Source organism: Eupeodes corollae, chromosome 2, assembly GCF_945859685.1.
Source record: "Eupeodes corollae chromosome 2, idEupCoro1.1, whole genome shotgun sequence".
Classification (NCBI taxonomy): domain Eukaryota; kingdom Metazoa; phylum Arthropoda; class Insecta; order Diptera; family Syrphidae; genus Eupeodes; species Eupeodes corollae.
Genome location: NC_079148.1, coordinates 87,754,295 through 87,779,124, shown reverse-complemented (window position 1 = coordinate 87,779,124; position 24,830 = coordinate 87,754,295). Strand labels below are relative to the sequence as shown.

At 30.2% G+C, this 24,830-nt stretch overlaps 1 protein-coding gene across 2 annotated transcripts; it reads left to right on the top strand.

Annotated features, from left to right (window-relative positions):
- Nucleotides 1–18,362: 18,362 nt before the first annotated feature.
- On the top strand, nt 18,363–20,648 carry LOC129946504 (uncharacterized). 2 transcript variants are annotated; one of them, XR_008781619.1, is made up of 3 exons: nt 18,363–18,513; nt 20,084–20,210; nt 20,273–20,648. XR_008781619.1 is itself a non-coding variant. In XM_056056716.1 (2 exons), exons 1-2 carry the CDS (start codon nt 20,120–20,122, stop codon nt 20,515–20,517), a joined length of 336 nt encoding a protein of 111 aa, XP_055912691.1. In that variant the 5' UTR covers nt 20,084–20,119; the 3' UTR covers nt 20,518–20,648. The 2 variants fall into 2 exon arrangements, 1 of the variants encoding a protein (XP_055912691.1); XM_056056716.1 differs by lacking the exon at nt 18,363–18,513.
- Nucleotides 20,649–24,830: the final 4,182 nt, after the last annotated feature.

The window sequence follows — 24,830 nt, the reverse complement described above, 5'->3', positions numbered from 1 at the left end:
AATCTTCGATATCCTCCCTTTATTTGAACGCAAACGCATCGAGGCGTTAGAAACAACAACCCTTACTCCTTAAACTAAATCAAACCAAAATATTTTTATAGTTCTCTTGGAAAATACACTCCCATTGAAAATGTTCATAAGTATTTCATTTTGTTTGTTTTATATTGTTTCTAATACAAATTATTTTCCAAATTCAAGTAAAATATGTTTGATGACAATAATGTAAAGAACCGAACCGCCTCAACCGACCAAATCTAGCTTTCATAACATGCATAAGATATACCTTTAAGGTATAACAATTTCTTTATTTTTGCAAAACGTGTACTCAAATTTTCTTTTAAACTGTCAAGCTGAACTTTATCAATATTTGTTTTTATAAAAAGAGACTAAGAACCATCAAGTCTTATGGTTTGATATTAACTGCGCAGCCCAACTTTGTTTTTATCATATTCGTGTAAGGTTTCATGAAAGAGAGCAAAATGTGTACTTCTTTGGTAGTTCAAATTTTCAGTTACACTATCAAGCTGAACTTTATCAATATTTCTTTTTCATACAAAGAGAATAAGAACCACCAACTCTTATAGTTAGATATTAACTGTTAGCCCAACTTTGTTTTTATCATATTCGTGTTAGGTGTGTTAGGTTTCATGAAAGAGAGAATTCTTATCTCTGGAATAATTTTCGTATAATTCTCTTTTTTTTTTGTGCAAAATGTGTACTCTTTTGGTAGTTAAAATTTTATTTTATACTGTCAAGCTGAACTTTATCAATATTTGTTTTTTTTTATAAAAAGAGACTTAGAACCATCAACTCTTATGGTTTGATATTAACTGTGCAGCCCAACTTTGTTTTTTATTATATTCGTGTATATATATATATACTTTAAATAAAGTCTTTGAAAAATAATATTTTCAATTCTTAAGTACCCTCTAAAAGTGATTTTATTAAATGGTGGAGCTGCTCCTCTAATATCCTCATTAATTTTAGTTCTATTAGATTTAATTCATTCAATCCTTTTAATTCTTGACATATTTTATTAAATCTGACTTGGCTTGCTAATTAATTAACTTATTGAATTTTGAAAAAAAAAAGTACTTTGCCCAAAATATTTGTATACAAAAAATCATAAGAATACTATTCCGTGTTGTTTTTCATCCTGCAACAATACGTCGTTTATTTCTCGAAGACTTTTAAGGCTCTTTTGGAGAATTCTATTTTTATGATTCGAATATTTTAAATTAAGTCAAATCAAATTTAAAATTGATAAGCTATTTGATTTGATGCATGATGTTAAATTAGAATGAATTGAAGTTTACGAAACCACAAGGTAAATTTGAATTTAGACTACCCTAACTGCCAACTTAGCAAGTCAACATCCACCAATAAAAAAGTTAGTACTTGAATAATAATTTACCGCCAATAAGTAGTTAACTAGTTCTAACAATTTTGATATTATCGTTTTATTTTTTTATCCTTAGGAAATGGGTTTAAATGCTTTATCTAAAAATGAATATACCTGTCCGTTAGTATCGCTTAAATTCTAAAACAACTCGACCGATTTCGATATTTTTAACTTCCCATAGGAAGTTATTGTAGACGGTCTGTAACGCCATCGAATAGAAAATGTTGAAATTTGTCTATTATTATTATTATTACTATAAATTCCTTATTTAAACAAAACTCGAAATACATTTGAAAAATTAAATAAGAACATTAGCAAAATATATTTGCCGTCTGCCTGAAAATTGACATTTATCGAGAATTAAAAAAAAAAGAAAGTTTAAGATTATAGTAAGTTTATAAATAGATTATGTAGACAATTGAATAAATAAATTGAATTTAAATAAGCATAATATCCAAGTTTATAATATATTTCCTTGGTACATCTTAGATAATGGTACACAAATATACATAAATTTAAAAATTTAAAATTACTCTAAAAAACTGTTTCGGTAATCTAAGGCATGATCAATAAAATTGTAAAGGTCCTACCAACCCCACTCTCCGTTTAAAATTTGTTTCGCTTCCTGGTGATTGAGAAAGCTTTTTGAAAAATAAAGTATTCGGAGTTCTTGCAGAATTGGACAAACGGCTAAAAAGTGGTTGACATCTTCGATTTCATTTCGATTGCAGAGGTTACACCTGGGATTGTCATTTCTGTGAGGTTTGTAATTCAGATTTAGCATCTCAGTTCTTGCTTTAAACAAAGTACCTATTTGATTTGCAGAAAGATTACTATTAAAATAATTGTTTACAAAAAAAGTGTGATTGAGTTGCTTATAGACCAATCTGCTTGGAGAGGTTCGAGCCCTATTCAAGAACTTGAGATACAATGAATCATCAACCAACGCAATACATTCATAAAACCTACCTTTCCAATTACCAAGAGAAGTTGTACCAAGGTTTAGATTAAATCCGTGCGCATTTGCTATTTCATACCATTCTTTAAACGGCGATAAATTCCTTCGGAATGCGAAATCCATCATTTGCTTGTGAAGATTTTCATTTGACCTTTGCATTACTTTTATTATGTAATCGGCATTAAATTTAAGATTTTTTAGAAAAATCGGAGGGATCCCTGATTCCACATGTATAGCGTAAGTTGGTGTATAGTTTGGAAGTTTAAATATTCGTTTAAAAAAGAAGCGTTGCACTAGCTCAAATTCATCAAGATCTTGGTAACCAAAAACTTGACTGGCATAGCATAAGCATGAGTGTATAGAAGCTTCAAAAACTCTAAATTTTGCTGAGATGTCTATGTACTTATTGCAGAAGATTTTGTTCCATATAAGATTTATTGCAGTTTTTGCCGATAAGCATTCCTCCTTAACATGGGGCCTGAAATCTAGATTGCTACAAAATAGAACACCTAAATACTTAAATTGGTTAACCACCTCTATAGGTTCACGATCCAATGACCATGCTTCTTAGCGGGTTTCTCCTTCGACGGGTGCTTTCAAAAATCATAATTTTTGATTTTGAGGTGTTTATATTCAGGTCCCATTTATCACAAAAGTTTTTAAGTCTATTAATTTGTCTACCTTTCAAGGTGCCTAGAATCTAAATAAATGATTTTTATAGAGATGTCGAGAGAACCAGTATATTAATTAGTATTTTTTTTATAAAGATAATGATTTAGAAAAATGAAAAAAGGACTTTAAAAAAATTGAGTAGGTGTTTTTTTAAGATAGCAATTTAAAAAAAAGTAAAATGTTGGTTAAGCCAAAATATCTCACGAACCAATTACTCTAGCGAATTGAATTAAATATAATAAATAAAATATAATTTTGAAAATAATTTAAATAATATTTTCTATACATAAAAAAATTGAGAAAAAATAATTGTCAACTCGAATATTTTACGAAAAAAAAAATTATATTATCTCAAAAATAATTGTATGCAACCAGAGTAATATTATCGATATCTGGTAAAATGTTGATATAAATCAAATTGACAGTTTTTTTACAAAAAATACAAATATTAAAAAACATTACTAAAAGTTGGTAGAAATTGGTTTTCGACTTAAATATCTATTCAAAATTAAAAATATTACCTTCAAACTAATTTCACCTAACAAAAAGTATTATTTTCAATATTCAATAAAATAAAAACAATATTTTCAAAATTGATTGTAGACTCAAATATCTTTTCAAAAATTAAAAATATTGCCTTCAAACTAATTTCATTTTATAGAAAATATACTTTTCGACATTCAGTAAAAATTAAAATCTACTAAAAAATAGTTCTCAAATTTGTTTAAAAATCGATATTCGATTCTTGATACCTCGTCAATAAATAAAGGTATTGTAATCAAAATGATTTCATCCTGTACTAAATTTTGTTGTTAACTAAAGATATCTTAAAAAAAAATCAAATCTGTTAAGAAAAGAAATTCAAAAATTCCAGAAATGCTACTAAAATTCGTAAGAATTGGTTTTTAATTAAAAATGTCGTTAGCAAAAATGGATCTTGAAATGAAACTATTTTATCATATGCAAAATACTGTTAGTAATTTTTAATATATTTTTTAGAAAAATTTAACTGAAAACTTCACAATGTGATTGAATACTGAATACATTCGTTAATAGTTTTTTTGAACTTGCGGAATGAAATAAGAAGCTTATTTAGATATTGTGAAAAAGGCAACATTGGCAGCAAAAAAATAGTTTAGACGTGGATGACCTCAACTCAACCCTTAAATTTAAAATTTCTGACCTTATCGGTTGTTTTTCTGTAAGTCAATCGATAATTTTTTTAATCAAGACGACTTGGTTAATTATCCTACGGGGCTTATCACTTTAACTAAAATCACTTGGACTACCACCCCATAATATCACAGCTAAAAGTTGGTACAGTTTATTAATCAACCTCGATTCTGCAACAGAACTAGGTTAAATGTGAAGAAGCGCGTAAATAATGGCATCGAAGCAAAAAAATTTATCAAAAGGAAGTATATACAAAAATGTCCTTACTCCACGTATCCCAAACCAATCCAATGATTCTTGGCCTTCGCAATGACCATAAACAATTCGCAAGACCAATCAATTTTAAATATACGTATTTTTCGCATGGTCAGCTGTTTCTGTGTGGGAAAACCATTGTCTGTATTAAATTATGCTCCAAAGAACGAAACTAAAAATCTGTGTTAAATCAAGTTATTTAATTTTGTTAATTAATTTATTTTTCTATTGATAAAACAGCTGACTAAGTGCAATCAGTCATCAAAAAACAAAGGTTGTAAGAAAAAGATGTAACATGTAAGTGGTACGAAGTTCACCGGGTCAACTAGCCTAAAATATTTTGCTGGCTAAAAATTTGCTGTAAGTTAGTCCTGAAAAATAGAAAACATGGCACAACAAATTTGAAATTATCACAATTAACCTAGTGATTATTTCCATTTTTACTACTACATGGCATTGGTAAAGAATTTCGAAATCGAGATTTAAATAAAACATAACATTAAGATTTCATGGTAGGAAAGTCGAAAAAAGTGGGCCGATTCTGTCCTCCTGTCTGTCCTTGCACTACAGAGCAAACCATTGCATCGATTGAGTTAAAATTTTGAAATCAAAGCTTAAACCGATTTATTTTTTAAAACTTAAAATAACACTTTTCCCCTTTCAAATTTGTTGGTCAAAAATTGAAAATTTGAATTTTATCAAAACGAACCGATAGATTTTTTCCAAAATTTCTACAATTTTTTTTTTAATTGTTTTCTTTTAATATCAAAAACAAAATTTTCTCAAGAACTACACCTATTCAAATAATTTTAAACTGTCTTAATAATTGTATTATTATTTTTTGTATAAAGAATCAACTGACAACTTTTTAACGAAACACGTAAACCTACACAAACAACAAAAAACTGTCGTTTTTCGCCTAAAGTATTAGAAGAATAAGGATAATATACACTTCAAATTATTTATCTCAAAAAGAATATTTTTGTGAATATTTAGTTAAAGTTTTAAAATAGACAAATCGGTGGGCAGTGATAAGTTTGGGTCGCATCCCAGCCTCTTTTTTCCTTTTAAGTTTTCTTAAGAACTAGTTCAACTATTTCAAAAATTAAAAATGTTATTGTTTTTATTCTTCATTTAAAAAAATATTTTTTTTTTCCAAATTGATATCTCGAAAATGGGTCATCATTTTTTATGCAATTTAAATAAAAAATGTATATTAATAAGTTTTAAATAACTACATACCAAAAACATTTTTAAACTAAAATTAAAACATTATATAGATACAAAATACATAAAAAAACAACCATTTTGAAAAAAATAGGTTTTTATGCGAAATCAAATAGCGTTTAAATTTTTGAAAACAAACTTTTTTTGCAGGAATATTTACATATTTAAAAATACAGGAAATATTTTAAGACCTTTGGTTACTTGAGCAAGTTCGACCAAATCGTGCATTTTATTTTTTAATGGTTATGTTGTTTTTTTTTTTAAATTTTGTATTCTGCATTGGAGGTTTAACGTGTATACTGTATCTGGAATATTTGTTGTGGTAGATTAAACCAGTCTTGTGGTATTATAACCAGAAATTCTTCAAGAATTTTCTTTTTTCTTTTAAATAAAACCAGGAATTATATTGTCTAGCATATATTTTCCTCTAAGATAAAAACCAGACTTCTGGAGCATTTTTTTGGGAATATTACGAGTAGCTATATCTTATGCGTTCTTAATATTCTACCAGAACTCAGCTACATTTTGAGTAAAAAAATTCCGATATATTTTACCAGAAAAATAATGTTCCTGGTATATTCTATAAGAATTCTGGTATACTTTTAGCAAAAAAAAAAATGGGTTTATCCTGGTATAATTTTTACCAGAGACAAAATTCTTCTGGTATATTCTACCAGAAATCTGGTGTATTTTACCAGGAATTCTTCGAAAAATCTCCTGGTAAAATTTCCTAGAAAATCCGCCTGGCTTGAATCTAAAATCCACTTTTTCAAGATAAATTTAACGGGAAATGTGGTCACCGGTAAAAGTTTTTTTTTCTTAGTCTACTCTGGTTTTCTATATAAATAATACATAATATGCAAAACTGGTTCTTTTTTCTTTTTATAAAAGAAAGTTAAAAAAATAACTATGCAAATATAAAATTTAACGATAAAGAATTTTGAGAAATAGTATTGTAAAATTTAATTTTGAAATCATACACCATTTTGATATAAAGTATGCATTCTTAATTTACAATTTTTTGAAATGCATAATTTAAGACCCAAACAGTACTGCTAATAATTTTACTAAAAGCTGATTTTATTTTTTTTTAATCTATTTACGCATCTATAGTGTTCACACAAAATTTGGGAAAACAATTTATTAACTAAAAAACAATATTTATTGTTAGTTATCGACTTTTCTAGCCTTGATTTTTTGTTAAGTAAACTTCTTGCGCTGCCCCTATTTAAAGAACAGGAGTGTACAACAAGAATTGCCCAAACCTCAATTATGTATAATATATTTTTATTTATTTAACCAAGAGCTTTGAAGTTTGGCAATTGAGTGAAATATAAGACTCAATACTAAAAAAGCTTCATGTAAGCTTGGGTTCAAACATCATTTGTGGGTTGAAGAACCAGGTATCCACTGCCATCAGCTTTGTATGTGACAACCTAGTAATCTCATGGTGGAAGTCAAACAGGGCGGCATCTAGATATTTGTATTATATGTATGTACATAGGTATAATAATTAATTATAAGATTCACCTACCTATCTACATTTTTAAGTTATCAAGGATATCTGACTCAACTAGAATGAAGGAAATTGTGTTGACTTTTTGGGTGCTAAATGAATTAATTAAAAACAGACTCTTCTCATATGAGTACTATGGTTATTATATATAAAGTCACAGGCAACAACCAATCCGACAAAAATAAAACAAATGCTTTCTAATTTGTTGTTTCACCATACACCACCCCCGCATGTCTTAACAAAAGCAATAAATAACAATTATTAAAATCATCCAAACTATATTTATCAATTAGCTTCTTTCCCCACCGACTGAATACGTGTGTATACATACCTTTGAAAGGACTTTTTCCATTTCTTCAAAATATTGATGGTTATGCCATCTATTGAAACTTAAGAAGTTAAGAATAAAATTTGAAAAAATATTCAAATAAAAACGTTTTTCTTTTACTCATTTGCATAGTGTTTCATATGCAAGGTAAAAGCTTTTTTTTAAAGTTAACTGCATAAGTACAACGACAATTTCTTCGTTTTTTTATGAATCCACAATTTTAATGTTTTAAGTAGAATCTAATTCCTGGCCTTAAATTTTAAGCAATTCAAGCCAACTTAAAATGATGAAACTTAAGAAAAACACACAACTTGACGAATAACGGAAAGAAGCTTTACGACAATAATTTAAAAACTCCAATGAGTTGGAAACAGAATGTTATTACGGTATTTTCTTATAGACCAAAATAGGATGATTCCTATAGCCTGAAGAGGACACTATTTAAAAAAATAAAAAGCTTCTAAAGCATACTAATAGCTCAAGGAAGTTGTTGGTTGTCTTATTTTTTTGGATCTATTTACTTGGCCTATCAGCGGAAACAGATGTGGAATTCCTGCCATCCGTATTGAGTCTTGTAGATCAAATTGGAGTTGTATTACTTGCTTCCAACCGAAGACGAAAGTGAAAACATCATAGTAAGACAGAAGTCAATATTGAGAATGTAGAAGAACCGAATTTTCCTGTCTCCATTTAGCTGGAGAAAATTTGTTAAGGAGCCTGCGCCCACTTATTTGTACTATTAATTTACCTCAGTATTTTTGGCTCGATACTGAAAAAAGGCACCAACTATAAGGGGATCAGACTAATTTATCATAGCATACAAAATCTTTTTGTAATATTGAAAAAAACCAAAAACATCAAATCGATACCCACCATCTTTTCATCAATTTTGAGGCCGCATTTGACAGCATATATGTACATCGATGAACTGTATAGAGCCATATATAGTTTTGGCATCCCCTCGAAACTTGTCCGTTTATGCAGGATGACCTTTTGAATTCGAGATGCTCTATAAAAGTTGAAAAAACTTAACCGAACCTTTCAATGTCAAATAAGGCTTTAGGAAGGGTGATGCGCTGACTTGTGATTCCTTTAACATCGTCCTTAAAAGAATAAGACAGAGATCTTATGTCAGCAATATAATTGGAAGAACTCGGTGTGATGTCAATGGGTCTCTTGTTGGTATTGAAATATATCCCGTCCTGCTATACTATGACAATAGACGGTGTAACGTTCCCGAATGCATAGCAGTTGAGTGGAGTAGAAGATGAAACGACGAGTTGTAGAGCGGCTTAGTTAGAAGGATAAAAGTCCAACGCCTAGAGACCGAACTAGATCGAAAAGTATGTTGGGTGAGGGCATAGTTTACATACTAAATTTAGTTAAGAATTTCGAATTTAGTTCGAAAAATTTCGAAATGATTTAAAATGTTTGGTATTTCTACCATTTCTGTTTCTTTATAACCCGTTTTTAACTTCCCATATGAAGTTATTGTAATGGGTTCGATTTGTTGAATTGAAAATTTTTACATTTCTCGACATTTCAAGGCCCCTAAAATCGAAATAAAAGATTTTTAGAAAGATATCTGTGCGTGCGTGCGTCGTCCATAGCTCAAGAACCAGAAGATACATCGACTTCAAATTGCGTGGATTTTTACCATAGCAGTTTAAGAAAAAGGTGAACATTTTTTATAAATAAAAAAAAATTTAAAAAATATTTCTTACCTCGAAAATTTTACGAACAAAAAAATGATTTTATCTCCAAAACAATTTTTGTGCAACGACAAATAAGGTTTTTGAAAATCAAAAATGAGAAAAATCAAATTGACATTTTTTTTAATCAAAACTTAAAAAAAACATTACTCTAAGTTGGTAAAAATTGAATTTAATCTAAAATATCTTTTCAAAACTTTGAGATATTGGCTTTAAACTACTTTTATCTTTTGAAAAATAACATTTTGTTAACATTCAGTGAAATTTGCGAAAAATCTAGTTGACAGTTTTTTTACAAAAATTACAAACCTAGAAAAATGTACCAAGAGTTGCTAAAAATTGATTTCCCATTCAAATATGTTTTCAAAAATTGGAACTTCCAACAAATTTTCCCTTATAAAAAATATTGTATTCCACATTCGGAAAAATTTTGAGAATAATCAAATTAATAAAAAATGGTAAAAATTGATTTTCGACTCAAATATCTTTTTAAAAATTTAAGATATAGGCTTCAAATCAATTTCAATTTATTAAAAATATCTAAATCTAATTTGCAGTTTTTTCGTAACAAAATAAAATCTTCAAAAATAGTACGCAAAATTGGTAAACATGTATGTTTGGTCCTCAATATCTCGTCAATTATAGAAGACATTGACTTCAAATTAATTTCATTCATCCGATTTGTATTTGTCCACATTAGAAATACAAACTTTTAAGAAATGCTACTAAAATTGGTAAAATTTGGTTTTCGAATAAAAATCTCGTTTACCAAAATAGATTTTGAAATAAAACTCTTTTATATATGAAAAATATTGTTGGTAATTTTTAAATTTTTTAACTGATTACTTTTTTAACAAAACATGAAAACCTACAAAGCTTTTAAGCAAGTCAAATCGACAGACGGGATGGGAAGTTATCAAAGTGGGTCTCATCCCAATCTCTTTTTTTTTGCATTCATTCCATCAAATGGCTATTATTTTTCATTTATCTACGAAAATAATAAAATTTCTTATTCAAACGATGGACGTTCGGTGCTTTCACCTTTAAGATCAAGTCCTGTACGGCTTCTTTTCTGAAGCTTAAGCATTTTTATCTTACTCTGTTTTTTTCCTACAACTTTTTTTTAATGAATAATTAAGTTCAAACAAACAAATAAAGCTTATTATGGTACATTCTGGAATAAATGAAATCGAGTTCTCTTCTTTAAAATTAAAATGTTCATATTAATGGAATTATATCTTCATTAATAAAGCGACCAAAATATAAAAGGTTAACTAGCTACTTTTGGCAAATAAAACATTTGAACTAATAAAAACAAATTATTAAGAAAAATCTGTCGTCGCGTCGCTTATATTCAAACTAAAACATTCCTTTAATTTAACATAACCAGTTCGATATTATAAAATAAAGTAAAACATGAATGTCTGGCCACTGGCGCCGATCTTCATTCTTCACGCTCAATTAATCTCTGATAAACGATCAAATATGTAAATTTACATTTTTAGAAATCTTGAAAGTTTGTAGATACATATCAGATGTTCTTTTTTACTTTGTGATTTATTTTCTTTTAGGGTAGGTATAGAAATTAGAAGTTCTTAAATATCTCTCCGTGTTATGGCACGTGTGATATAACAAAGGTTAATTTAAGAACTCCTTACTTAAATAAATTCATATGGTTGCATATTTTGATGCATATATTTTCGTACACTGGCATTAATTATTTTTAAGTTACCTATAGTTACTTCAAATCCATTGTTTTAGTTCTTTAGTTCTTATTTAAATGCATTACATTACATATCTTCTTTATAGCGCAAGCTTTATATATAAATTTAAATTCGTGTGCTACTTTAGGAGTGATTTAAGAAACGTTAATTATTTAATAATATACATATGTGATTCAAAACAAAACTCAAAAATCAACTTAAATGTTATTAAAAAAACAGTGATTTAAAATGAATAGTATTTGGAAAATAAACTCAAGATTATTTAATTTAATTTAATAGGTACTAATTAAAATATATACCATCCATCTTAAGCAGCTTATTAATCTTACAAAACGGGGTAAGGAATTTCATTGACGCTCAGATATTTAAATAACAAAATAGCTCTTAGGTTAACAACAAAATTTAGCTAAGAAAGAAAACATTTTGAATACAATAACTTCTTTATTCAAGAAATATCGAGAATCGAATATCAATTTTTACCAATTTGTCGTACAATTTTTTGTAAATCTTAAGTTTTATGGAAAACCTTACGTTTGGATTTTTATAAAAAAAATATCTTAATATAAAAAACAATATTTTCTGTAAGTTTGAAGAATTTTATTTTTGAAAAGATATTTTAGTCGAAAATCAGTATTTAAAAAATTTTAGTAATATTTTTTTAGGTTTTTATTTTTTTTAATAAACTGTCAATTAATTTTTCTCGCAATTTTACCAGATGTCAAAAACGTTATTCTTCGTTATTTTGGAGGCAAAGGCAAGTCACCAACGTTATTGGGTCGTGAGATAATTGCGGTTAACCAAAATGTTCATTTTTTTTAAATTACTATAGTAAAAAAACACACACTCAATTTTATTGAGAGTCCTTTCTGCATCTTTCTGCATTATTATCTATATAACGAAACTTACTCAAAGTCGATAGCTTTACTGGTCCTTGAGATAAGGACGTCGAACAAAGCTTCCAGAACGTCCGATCGTACGAACATACGTACACACTCACGCATAGACATCTTTCTTAAAACCTTTTATTTAGGTTTTAGGGACTTTCAAAAATCAAGATATACCAACATTATCAATTCCACAAATATGACCGATTACAATAACTTTCTGTTTGAATTTAATACAAAATTATTATGAAAGGGGTGATGCCCGAACCCCTACCCTGAATTTGAATCGGCGTTATTTGATTTTTAAGCAAAATACAACAAAATATTGAAGTATTTTGTTATTATTTTGATGTTTACGAAGCAGTTGAATTTAATTTTTTTTTGGTTTAGAAATACTGCTTTTCCATCATTGACCAGTTAAAATTTCTTATGTTAACAGCATTTAAGTTGGTTGTTCCATATTTGTTTCGTGGTCATGTATATACAGATTTATAATTTTATGAATTGATTGAATTTTATAAATAAATTACATGTTTTGTTAATTTACATTTTTTCAATCTTAAATAGGTATACAAATAAAACATATTCCGTCATAAGTAAGAATCTATACTTAAATTTGGTTTTTAAAAAATTGCTTAAGGTCTTCCAATCACATTCGTTCAAAATTTAGAGTGTTTCTTGCATGGTTAATGTATTTTCACCAAAAAGCACTAGCCTCTGTTAATGAAATATTGGACATACAATAATGAAGTGATAACAATCGTCCTTTGATTTTAAATTGCATAACGTACAAAATTGATTGTAGCTGCCATTATAGGGTCTAGCATTTAAACTAACAGGTTTACATCTTGCTTTAAAAATAAAATAAATGTCCTTGTAGCTAAGTCCATCGTCAGTTTAGGTTATAGTTAAGCTGAGAGTATATATGATTCGCGAGCTTTATTAATAGGGGATTCTCAGAACTACGTCTTCATTCTTCTGTATAATCCTGTAAAGTTGCTCCTTTAAGTTGTTGAGTTTAAGTTGTTTAAGTTTATTCCTCAGTTCGACAGTCTATTCTCCTGGTAGGTACAAGTTTTAATAATGTAATCAGACTACGCCTTGAGTGTGCTTGCGAGAAGTTTCGGTATTCCGGTTTCTAAATACATTGCATAAATGGTGTATTTAGCGGTAAGTTAAAGAGTTTTCTCAAAAAATTCCTTTGAAATGTTTCTATCACTTCGTACTCATCTGCACCCCAGACCTGAGACGCGTAGCAGAGAGTTGATTTCACAACGGCATCAAATATTTTATATTTGGCTGAAAGGATTATTCTGTCGTTTGAACAAACATTTTTCCATGATAAATTCAACAAGCTTTGAGAGGTGCTGGCTTTTTCCATAAGGTGTTTGTCGAAATTTAGGGTTGTATTTAGCTTTACCCCTAAATATTTAATTTCTAAAAGATTTCCATTAAATCGTGAGAAGATCATTATTTTTGACTTGTCTATATTAATAGATAATCCCAACTGTAGGTTTTCTGGTGATTCCGACGAAAGGACAAGGTCATCAGAGTACAGTAAAACATTTATAACAGAATCAGATCGTCGTATTCCACCAGGTAAGGCTTCCTCATTTATGGACAACGAAAACAACAAGGCACTGAGGGGACAACCTTGTTTTACTCCGGTACATGTTTCGAACCATTCTGAAAATATCTTCTCATCCCAGACTGCTGCATTAGTTCCAGTATCCATGGCTTTAATTACTTTCAAAAACCTCGAAGATAGACCCAATTGTGAGAGCTTATAGAAGAACGCGCTTCTGTTTACAAGGTCAAAAGCTGTTTTGAAGTCCACAAAGAAGGAATAAACTTTTTTGTTCCTTGTTTGAAAAGCTTTTATGATTGATGAAAGAGTGAAGATCTGATCTATTGTTGAAAAGTTTTTTTCTTAATCGGCCTTGGAGATCCGACAGAATGTTTTTCCTTTTAACCCGTTTTTCAAGTCTACTAGTATACCGCAGAATATTTTTGTTAACGCATTCAAAAACGATATACAAGTACCTCGGTAATTTTCAGCGATGTCTAAGGGACCCTTTTTGTGTATTGGACAAATTACCGCCTTCTTGAAAGAGGAGGGGATGTCAGAATTTGAAAAGATTTTGTTGAAGAGTTCCCTTATTTTATTAATGTGAGTGTGAGGAGAATTTATATAGAACTAATACGGAATCCCATCTTCACCTGGTGCCTTTCCATTTTTCGCTTTTTCCGGTACTACTTTTATTTTTTCTTTTGTTATATCACCATCTAACATTTCATCAAGAACATAAGATTCCGCATAGCAGTAATTTTGGCTTGGGTTATTGCCTAGAAGTCCTTTAAGGTGTGCAGCCAGACTTTCTGTAGATAACACTGTGTCAATTTTATGAGTAATCCCGTTTATTTCTCTAGTTTTCTTCCAGAATTCTTTTGAGTTTTTGTTTGACCTAGTGAAAGTGCTCACTTATTTTCATATTCGATTTTCTTTTTGTGACATACATCTTTGTAAAGAGTATTTGCTTTATGGTACCGTTTTGTCAAAACGCAAATTTTGGCGCGCTTGTTATTGATTTTATGGCTTAAAATTATGGTATAATAAGCCAATATGCTTGGTGTTAGCACATTATATTTTAAACTTAAAGCTTCATCTTTAACAAGTACATATGATATTGTCGAATCTGAATTTAACCCCTAAGCTCCGATTCTTAACATTTCAAACTTGTATAATTTGCATCCAGTGCAGCCATGATGATCGTCAAGGAGAAACTTCCTGAGAGTTCCGTAGAGCAAAAGGTATTTATAGTTCCAATGGTTGCCACTCCTTCGGACTCAGAGAAATAAGGATGTAATATGTCTTAAAGTTAAATGCTGAATTATTGCTAGATATAAATATTTTCCGTAAAGTTTTCGGACATGATACAAAAGATGCACTTGGTACAGATATTGTACCTTTACATATTTTTCAAGGTATGGTATATTGCCAAAAGCAACAATAATATTTTCTTTTTTGTACAAAATTCATAATTTTAATAAAAAAAAAATGCTTTTCTTATTTTTTGCGACATATCTATTGAGTGTACTATCGAGAAACAAATAATAAAATCATTTTATTTATTTTGCTGTCAAAAAATGTCTAATAAATGATGAAATCCAATGATAGCTTTAACTGGCCCCTTAAAAAAATTTGTAAATGCCATTTTACTTCAGAAGACCCTCTTCTACAAACCCCTTCCAGATACGCGCTTGTCTTAAGTTTTATTCCATTTATCTATCAGGTTACACGCATAATTACACTATAACTTATAGATTAATTTATCATATATCATTGTATTACACACTTAGCTGATTTTTAAAAAGTTTTAGGAGTGACTCAAAACGTGTGACGTATGTAGATAGCCGAGGAATCATTAATTTACATATTTTATGATATCTTTGTTAAAATAAACAACTTAGTTTACCTGTTTACATAAACAATTTCAAAGCATCAATTTTTTTGTTGTCCAAAATCGTCACTAAAACTTGTTATAACAATTTAAATTCATGAAATGTTGTTGTACCTAATTTGTTTTGAATACCATTGTTTACAGTATTTCTTGGAATTTATAAACATGATGACAGGTATTGCATTCGTCATGGAATGAATATGGTGTTATTTTCTAATATTGTTTTCCATTCCATTTCATAATACTTTGAAACCTCTTATTGGGAAGGATTTAAGAGAAGATAATATTGCATATTGGTTTCATAGTTCTAAACATCAAAATTGGAGGGAAAACAGAGTTTCGCCTGCATTCCACATTCTCGATGTGCGGCTTAAGAAAGAATCTATATTTGACATTACGGCCAAAATTGAGTAAATTGGAGCGCGAGTATTACCGCTGAGTTGTTCGAAGTGGGAAATGTAAGATGCAACTGGCTAATTCGACAGAACATTGTTTGTAAAAATATCTATTAGGTAAACAAAAAAATGCATGAAACATTGCGGAGGTGTTCGAGTGATGTAAATGTTTCGGTTATAGTTCTATCCCCTATCATTTTCAAAGTCCTTTTTTGAGTTTTATCCAAGAGATTTAATCTTAGGGGCACCTGCCCAGATATGCGAATTATTTTCAAGCTTTGGACGGATGAAGGATTTGTAAATTAAAAGCCAGATCAGAAGCGATGCATAATTTCAATGAGAACATCTTGTGAATCTATAATCTTGCAGAAATCGACCGGTAATTTTATGCATCCAGTTTCATCGGTAGTAACGTTTCAGTCGCCTATATCTAAAGCAGCATTCACATGAGCGCGACCAACGAACGACGAATGAATTATAAAATGTGAGTTTTTATACGTTTGAAGACATATTTCCACACAAATTCTTAACAAAACGATAGCAATTTAGTGTCAATTTGATTTATGATACATACTTTTACTTTTCAATATCGTATATTAATAAATTTAAGAAAACAAATTTATTCGTCGCGAAAAAAATTATAGTTGATACGAACTATCAAACTTTATTCGCGTTCCACATTATCCACACTTGCAACGAATAAAATAATCGCGCGTACTTAACCTAAAAAAAATCATTCTTGTTTTTGTTTCAGTGGTTAATGGTGTTTGGCTGTGCTCTTGTTAAACTTCATTCGCGACGAATTAAAAACTCTCATGTGAAATAAATGTCAAAATCGACGAATATTCGTTCATTCGTTCGTCGTTGGTCGTGCTCATGTGAATAATACTTAACAGTTGTTTTGGGAATGTTTAAGCGGATGGATGTTGAAGCATTTGAACACGCCTATTTACTTTCAGTTGGACTTTTCCAGCATAACGCCACAGTGTCGATGATGAAACACGCACTGAACTTATCAGTGTACGTTGAACCCGGAATAACGGGAACTGTTTGTCTGAAATCACCTAAAAGGAGTAACAGAGTGCCACCAAATAGTCTGTCGTTGTTTTTTATACCTTTCAATATCCTGTTCAACCCCTCAACCGAATGTTTGTGTGCCTAATGCATTCATTGCAGATTATAATTTTACACTGTTTCAGGCCATGGATGATTGTTTTTTTTATGTTGCACGCCGCGTCTGGGTTATTTTGAATATTTAGTAGCACTTTAAATACTAAATGAGCTGTTCTGCCTCCATCCAATAAATTTCCCGAAATGCCAGAAGATGCAGCAGCCAATGAGATACCATTAATTTATCGTATTTTAGAAAGAATTAGCGAAGTAAGGAATGTTTTGCCAATTTCATGTAGTGCATCCAAAAAAATCCACTTGTCCTGCCGAAACTGCGAGCATAAAATGGCCACAAATGGTTCTTTGTTCTCCATTCATTAGTGGGACATTGCGAGCAAGTATCGCTGCCATTTCTACAATATTGCATTGTATTTAACGATTGAATTCAGTGTCTACTAAATCAGATGCATTTCGATTTGGTGAATGTATTCCGAAATGACTGATGCAATCAATGCTTCATTGTACATAGCGTCACTAAATACTATTGTAAAATCGTTGAACCGTGTACGATGTTGATGCAATTAAAAAATAGCACTAAGGAATATAAACCTATTTTCAGACCTACCGAATGTAAATGCATGCAAAATTTCATTAAAATTGGTTAAGCCATTTCGGAGGAGCATGGAAACTAATACTGTGACATTAGAATTTTATATATTAGATGAAAGAAGCATATAACCATAAATTGTATGTTTTAAAAAATGTTCAAAAATTTAAATAAAAATAAAATGCATTTAAATTTTGTTTATGTGTTAGGTATTTCTTCTTTTTTATAAATTTTTTAAGATAAATTTACTTCATTTAAAGTAATTATCGATTTTTCGATTTCATTTCCAGTTTAATTTTGGTAACTTGAGTTAATTTCTCAGGCTATAAAAGAAAACCAAGAAGATTGCATTTTTTTTACAAAAATTAAATAACCTAAAGTGCTTTAAAAAATAAGTTGCATAATATTTTAAAAAGTACAATAGAGGTTTAAACGATTGTGTTTAAGTGCGTGTAACTACACAAATTTAATCTCACTGAACGTGTGGTTGTATTTAGTTGTTTTAGTAAAAAACCAGTCATCATCAAATTAAAAACAAAATTTAAGCATCACACTGTGCTAAAGCAACGATCGACGCGACGACCGCGACGTTAGGTGGTTTTTATAAGGAGTATTTGCTAACTGCTAACCAGCATTCCAACAACACGATTATAAATATTTTTTTTCAAATGCTTATTAATAATAACCACAACAGCTGATAACGATGAGTAGGACTGCTATTTAAATCTGACATTCAAAAGGATTTCGCGATTGAGATTCCATCGTATTTGTATCTTTACGTTACACTCTAATTTACGTAAATTTTATGCACCAAGGTGAACGTCTAAGAACAAGATACTATTGACGTCAGAGTTCTATAGCATTCCATAGGATTTCTACCCGATGTTTGTGGTTGGGATTCTGGTTTAAAGTGGGTTGCGTATTTTTGAATATCTTGAAAATTGTTTAAAAGAGCGATTATTGTCTATATCAAACATTAGTTTTGCAAAGTAGCTTACTGATAACGTTTGAAATAAAATTTTGTCTAAAAACTGACGAGTTATTAAAAAAAAGTGTTAAAATTGCACAGAACTTGATCTTCAAAAAAAAGTAATTATATTTGTCTTCATAAGTGTATATTAAATAAGAAAATCAAAGTTATTTTTTTACACCGTTTCCGTTTTGTGATTCGATATTATCTTGTTGTAATTTTAGTTTAAGTAGCTGATCTTCCGTTCAATATGATTAATTTTAACGTATATTTTTTAAAAAGCTTAATTGTAAATTTGCCTAATGTTTTGACAAAAATGTGTAACAGTTGTTCTATGAATCCATCTTTGGCACTCAATTCGAGTATTCTGTCCTAGTTTAAAAAGATTTTTCAAAAATCAGCATTCCAAAAACACGAGCTGTAAGCTGGAACCTGAAACTGGCATAACCTCAAAACAAAAATTAACTGCAGTAATAAGCAAAACTACTTTCATATTATTAAACTATTCCTGGCCCTGTCATGACTAATTGACTAATCCGTCAATTGTGAAATTGTTTAACTGTATTTGAAAAATGTCAATATTAAGTGATCTTTAGTTCGTAACCTCCATCCCTGACATGACTCGCGGACAGGAATGGTTGAGAGTTGTAAGTCACTAGGCCCTGGTCCCCTAAGGACTGTTGCGCCACCTAATTTATTTATTTATTATTCGTACTCTGTACAGCATTTGTGGGACTTTCCGAAAATGCCAAAAGCTCTTTATAACATTGCTTAAGTTTATTGTTTAATAAACATGTACGAATATTATTAAGATAGCAGAAACGAAGAATATATTTAACTTAAAATAATTAAAATGTACCACACTTTATCTGTACCGGAGGTAAATAAATGTTCGTGGTCCGGACCCTCTTTTGTTCTTTTGCATGATAAATCAATGAATTTATTTCGTTAATTTCGATTTCTAAATAAATAAAGTTAAGTCTCTTATGGAAATATATAAATATAAAACAAAAAACAATAACTTCTACCAAACACAAGGCTATCCCCGATGACATTATGTGAACTTACGACTTAAATTCAATTAAGGTTATTTTGTACTTGATGAGAATCAAGTTCGGGTTCGGTATTTAATCAAGAATGCAAAAGAATATTACTAGAAGGTCAATGAATTTATATTATTGTTTAGGGTGAATAATATTCCTTGAATATTATTTTATTTTCTTTGGGATTAAAATTATTTCGAAGCCGAGTGAAGTGTTGAAGTTCGCACGACATTTTATTAATCATAAATAATAATTTACTTCCAATTAAAACAAAAACAAAAACAAAACATTAGGATCACGTATGAAAACCAGCACACTTTGTGGGTCACATAATCCGATTTAAAATCATTTAAAGCATTCAGTTTTTAATTTCGAAATCAGAAATATCTCCAAAATAAGTTCGTAAGTGAATGAACCTCGAAATTTTTGTTGTGTCAATTTCTTTCTGATCGAGCTATTAAGGAGTGTCATTAAATTTATTGATTAAAAGAAATGATATCTGAACTTAAGTTATATCTTTGAGTTAGTACAATGGTTTAAGGCTAAAGCATTGAAGCCGTGATGGACTAAAGAAACGTGTTTCCAATTACTTATACTAACTTACTTTATTTGGGTTTAATTTTTATTTAAATTTTCTCTATTGCAGTTTGACGAATAAAAGTAAATTAAAAATCCATTCAATATGAATTCAATTATTTTGATTACAATGCTCTTGGCGGTTTTGTGTGCATCAGTAAATGCTAGAATTTATGGTGGTGTATTTAGACATCCTGGTAAGCTTCAAAAATTTTACTTTCGTAGGCATATCATTTATGATAATATTATCTATTTTCAGAACATCCAGGAAAGTGCCATTTCGGCAAAGATGTGGTCCTCGAAAGTGGACAGATTTCAAGGAAACACAATGGGGAATGTGCAATTGTTACTTGTTTTGATAACGGGCATGCTTCAATCATGAAATGTGTGCCACAAAAAATGCGTGAGGGATGTCATGAAGGAAAGGTACTTCAACCAGACGCTCCTTATCCAGAATGTTGCACACGTGAAATTTCGTGCAAGGATCATTATTATTCAAGATAAAAAAAAAATCTTTAAAATAAGGACACATAATTGTACTATATATTTATATTTATAAGATAGGGTAAGAGCATGACTGATACGCTTAAATTATTAATAAATTAATAAAAGAAACTGTATAAGAAAAACGTTAATGTTCATTTCTTTTTGAAAAAAAATGTTTATATGGAGAATGCTCTCTGCTTTATCAAGGTGTAAAAAAGGATTTACTGTCCCGCGACTTCATCAACATCTTTCTTGAAAGAATTAGGTATGCGAAACTCAATGGTCAACACTATAGGTACAATTTTTCAAAGATCCGTTTACTCCAATGCGACGATGATATTGACGTAATTGGAAGATCAAAGGGTTATGTCTGTGGCTCGTTTTTGAGCTTCATAACGGGAGCGGAGAAGATTAGAATTAGGGATGCAACGACAACCTGTGCGGTCTATACAGCGGCACTGGTCTAGTCAAAAGAATGAATATGCAATAACTTAGATGGCTGGGTCATATAGAGCTAACGCTTTAGATCGGAAGGTCTTTGAATCGGTAGTGAAACACCGACACTTAAGTGAGACCTCAACCAACTTGTTTTGAGTACAAACTGAAAGCTGTAGCTGAAGGAAGAAAGTAAGTAAGCCCCAGAGATGCTCATAAATCTTTCAAATTTTATTTCTGCTTCTGATCTCTCCCTTTTCCCTTCTAAAAAGTCGAATTCCTGTTCTGCTCATAGAGCTCGTGAATAGCTCTTGTTCTTCTATGCAGTGCCCGCGCTTTGTATTCGTAAACAAATTTGAATTAGAGATTTTAATCAAACATGACATTACGATGGTAGAGAAGACGAAAATAGTGGGTCCCCAGGTTTTTTCAAACTAAAAATAACATTAGTTTCAATACAAAATTGTACGGTCAAAAATCGATAATTCGATTTTTTTTAAAAACAAACCAATACATTTTTTTTTTAATTTTTGCTTTTGTTGTTAAGTTTTCTGAAGAACTTAACTGCCAAAAATGTCATTGTTTTTATTTTAAATTTAAAAACAAATATTATTTTTTTTCGAAATTTGATTTCTCGAAAATGGGTTATCATTTTTTACTAAATTGACAAGACGTCTAATAATAAGTTCAAAATTATATGCCAAAAATATTTTTAAACTAAAATTCAAAAAAGATTTTTAAATACAAATTAAAAAAAATTCTTAAGAAATCTATGACATTCACATTTTTAAAAACAAACTTTTTTGCAGGTAAATTTTAATTCAATACAGGAAATAGTTTTTTTGTTTTCAATATAAAAAAGATATTTTCAAGTTGTCCAAAAACAAAGATAAAAGGTTTGTTGATGTACTGAAATTGTATTTCGATTGCAATAACTATTTCTAGTAGAACTCGTCCTATGGAATCAAAACATCCTAAAGTCATTTCATTTCACCAGTACGAGCTCAATTTTTGCTCTTTCGGTGCCAACAACCAAGATTTAATGTAAGAAATGTTACATTAACATTGAAGTAAATGATAATGTAGACTTAAATAATTCTAGTTTTTTTTTTTATTTTTTTTATTGAAATAATGTAATTTAAAAATATGTAGAATAATATGAAAAAGTTAATTTTTTAAATCTACTTTTATTTTTCTCAATCTACTTCACTTTTTTCCTAAAATGTACTTTAACTTCCTATTAATATTTCCTCGATAATAAACGGTGATTTTTTAAGAGCTTGAGAACTTTTTTAAATAAAAAACGCATAAAATTTGCAAAAACTCATCGATTCTTTATTTGAAACGTTAGATTGGTCCATGACATTTACTTTTTGAAGATAATTTCATTTAAATGTTGACCGCGGCTGCGTCTTAGGTGGTCCATTCGGAAAGTCCAATTTTGGGTAACTTGTTCGAGCATTTCGGTCGGTATAGCCCGAATTTCTTCGGAAATGTTGTCTTCCAAATAGTTGCTGGCTTATTTTTGTAGACTTTAGATTTGACGTAGCTCCACAAAAAATAGTCTAAAGGCGTCAAAACGCATGATCTTGGTGGCCAACTTACCGGACCATTCCTTGAGATGAATTGTTCTCCGAAGTTTTCCCTCAAAATGGCCATAGAATCGCGAGCTGTGTGGCATGTAGCGCCATCTTGTTGAAACCACATGTCAACCAAGTTCAGTTCTTCCATTTTTGGCAACAAAAAGTTTGTTAGCATTGAACGATAGCGATCGCCATTCACCGTAACGTTGCGTCCAACAGCATCTTTGAAAAAATACGGTCCAATGATTCCACCAGCGTACAAACCACACCAAACAGTGCATTTTTCGGGATGCATGGGCAGTTCTTGAACGGCTTCTGGTTGCTCTTCACTCCAAATGCGGCAATTTTGCTTATTTACGTAGCCATTCAACCAGAAATGAGCCTCATCGCTGAACAAAATTTGTCGATAAAAAAGCGGATTTTCTGCCAACTTTTCTAGGGCCCATTCACTGAAAATTCGACGTTGTGGCAGATCGTTCGGCTTCAGTTCTTGCACGAGCTGTATTTTATACGGTTTAAACCAAGATCTTTGCGTAAAATCTTCCATGTGTTCGAATAACACAAACCCAATTGCTGCGAACGGCGACGAATCGACATTTCACGGTCTTCAGCAAACACTCTCAGAAACAGACGCAATATTCTCTTCTGTACGCACTGTACGCATTCGTGTGGTTGGTTTAATGTCCAATAAAGTAAACTGAGTGCGAAACTTGGTCACAATCGCATTAATTGTTTGCTCACTTGGTCGATTATGTAGACCATTAATCGGACGTAAAGCGCGAAACACATTTCGAACCGAACACTGATTTTGGTAATAAAATTCAATGATTTGCAAGCGTTGCTCGTTAGTAAGTCTATTCATGATGAAATGTCAAAGCATACTGAGCATCTTTCTCTTTGACACCATGTCTGAAATCCCGCGTGATCTGTCAAATACTAATGCATGAAAATCCTAACTTCAAACAAATCACCCTTTATTTGATCATCAAAAATATCACTTTTTTTTTTATTAAAACAAATATTTTAAACTTTTTTTCGAAATTCTATGTCTCGAAAATTTGTGATTATTTTTGTACGAAAATGAAATGTAAAACTAACATTAAAAAGTTCTAAATAACAGCTACTAAAAATGTATTTAAAATTAAAAAAAAAACTTTATTAAAAAATAAAATGTTTAAATACACAAGATCGTGCGACCCAGTAATGCATTTTGATAGGAACATATTTGTCTGTTTTAAAATGTAGGAATATTTTTGGTGTCCGGTGTAATCAATAAAAAGAGAATTTTGAATTGACATCCTTTAAGTTCCGCTTTCGACTTAAAGGATAGTTTGAAGTGTTTAATTTTAAGATTTTTTTTTGTTGTGATAATATAGTTAAAAGGTTTAAGCGCATTCAAACTTGAATGAAGTGGTTCAAAAGTGATCTTAGTTTGCTCCTAAAAAAAAAGAGTTTTTATTTGATCCTACATTATTGTTTAATTAGATGGAATATTTGTGGTCAAATATACAATGAAAGCTGCTTATTATACACATGATTAAATAAGTTACTTAAAATATGAAGCTAAATTAAAAAAAAAATAGTATAATTGCTCACTTATTCTTTTTTTGTTTGCTGTTCTTAAACACATGTTTTCGAGATTTTCAGGGGTAGAAAATGCCGCTAAAAAGTTAAAGTTTCTTTCTATGCATACATTTATATGGAATATATTATATTTTTTGCAATGTGTCGTGCATGTGTTCGTACGTTCGCGATGTTTTTTTCGTCGTCCATAGCTCAAGTTGTTTGTTATAGAGATAATAATGTAGAAAGATGCAGAAAGGGCCCTCAAGAAAATTGCGTTATTGTTTTTTTTACCATAGCAAATCTAATTTTACTTTATGGGAAATATTGTTTTGAACATTTTAAATTTTTTTTTTTTTTTTTTTTTTTTTTTTTTTTTTTTTTTGAAAAAGAGAGGAGATAATAGAAAGAAACTGAATAAAACAACAACAATTACTTGTGTGTACTTAGAAAAATGCTAATCGGTTCAGTATAGTTCGATAGAACGAAAAAACCTGTAATTGGCTTACAACTTTCATGTGGGTGCGGTGGCGTAGTGCGTAGTGCACTAGCTCCTCACACGCTAGATCGCTTGTTCAAGTCCAGCTCGGGCAAAAGTTCTTCAAAAATTAAATTGAATAAAAAGCGATTAAGCACCACTAAAGGAGTCTGATGATCGGGTTGGCCCCCGTGAAATAGCTATAACTCCAGTCTATGAACTTGGTGGTAGCACACACAAGTTGTTGTTGTTTCATTCTTATATTCCATTTT

Bases quoted from the DNA above. Each gene is read 5' to 3' on its own strand.
- LOC129946504 (XM_056056716.1), top strand. From the start codon at position 20,120: ATGAATTCAATTATTTTGATTACAATGCTCTTGGCGGTTTTGTGTGCA. The intron at 20,211-20,272 runs GTAAGCTTCAAA...ATCTATTTTCAG, and splicing joins TGGTGTATTTAGACATCCTG to AACATCCAGGAAAGTGCCAT.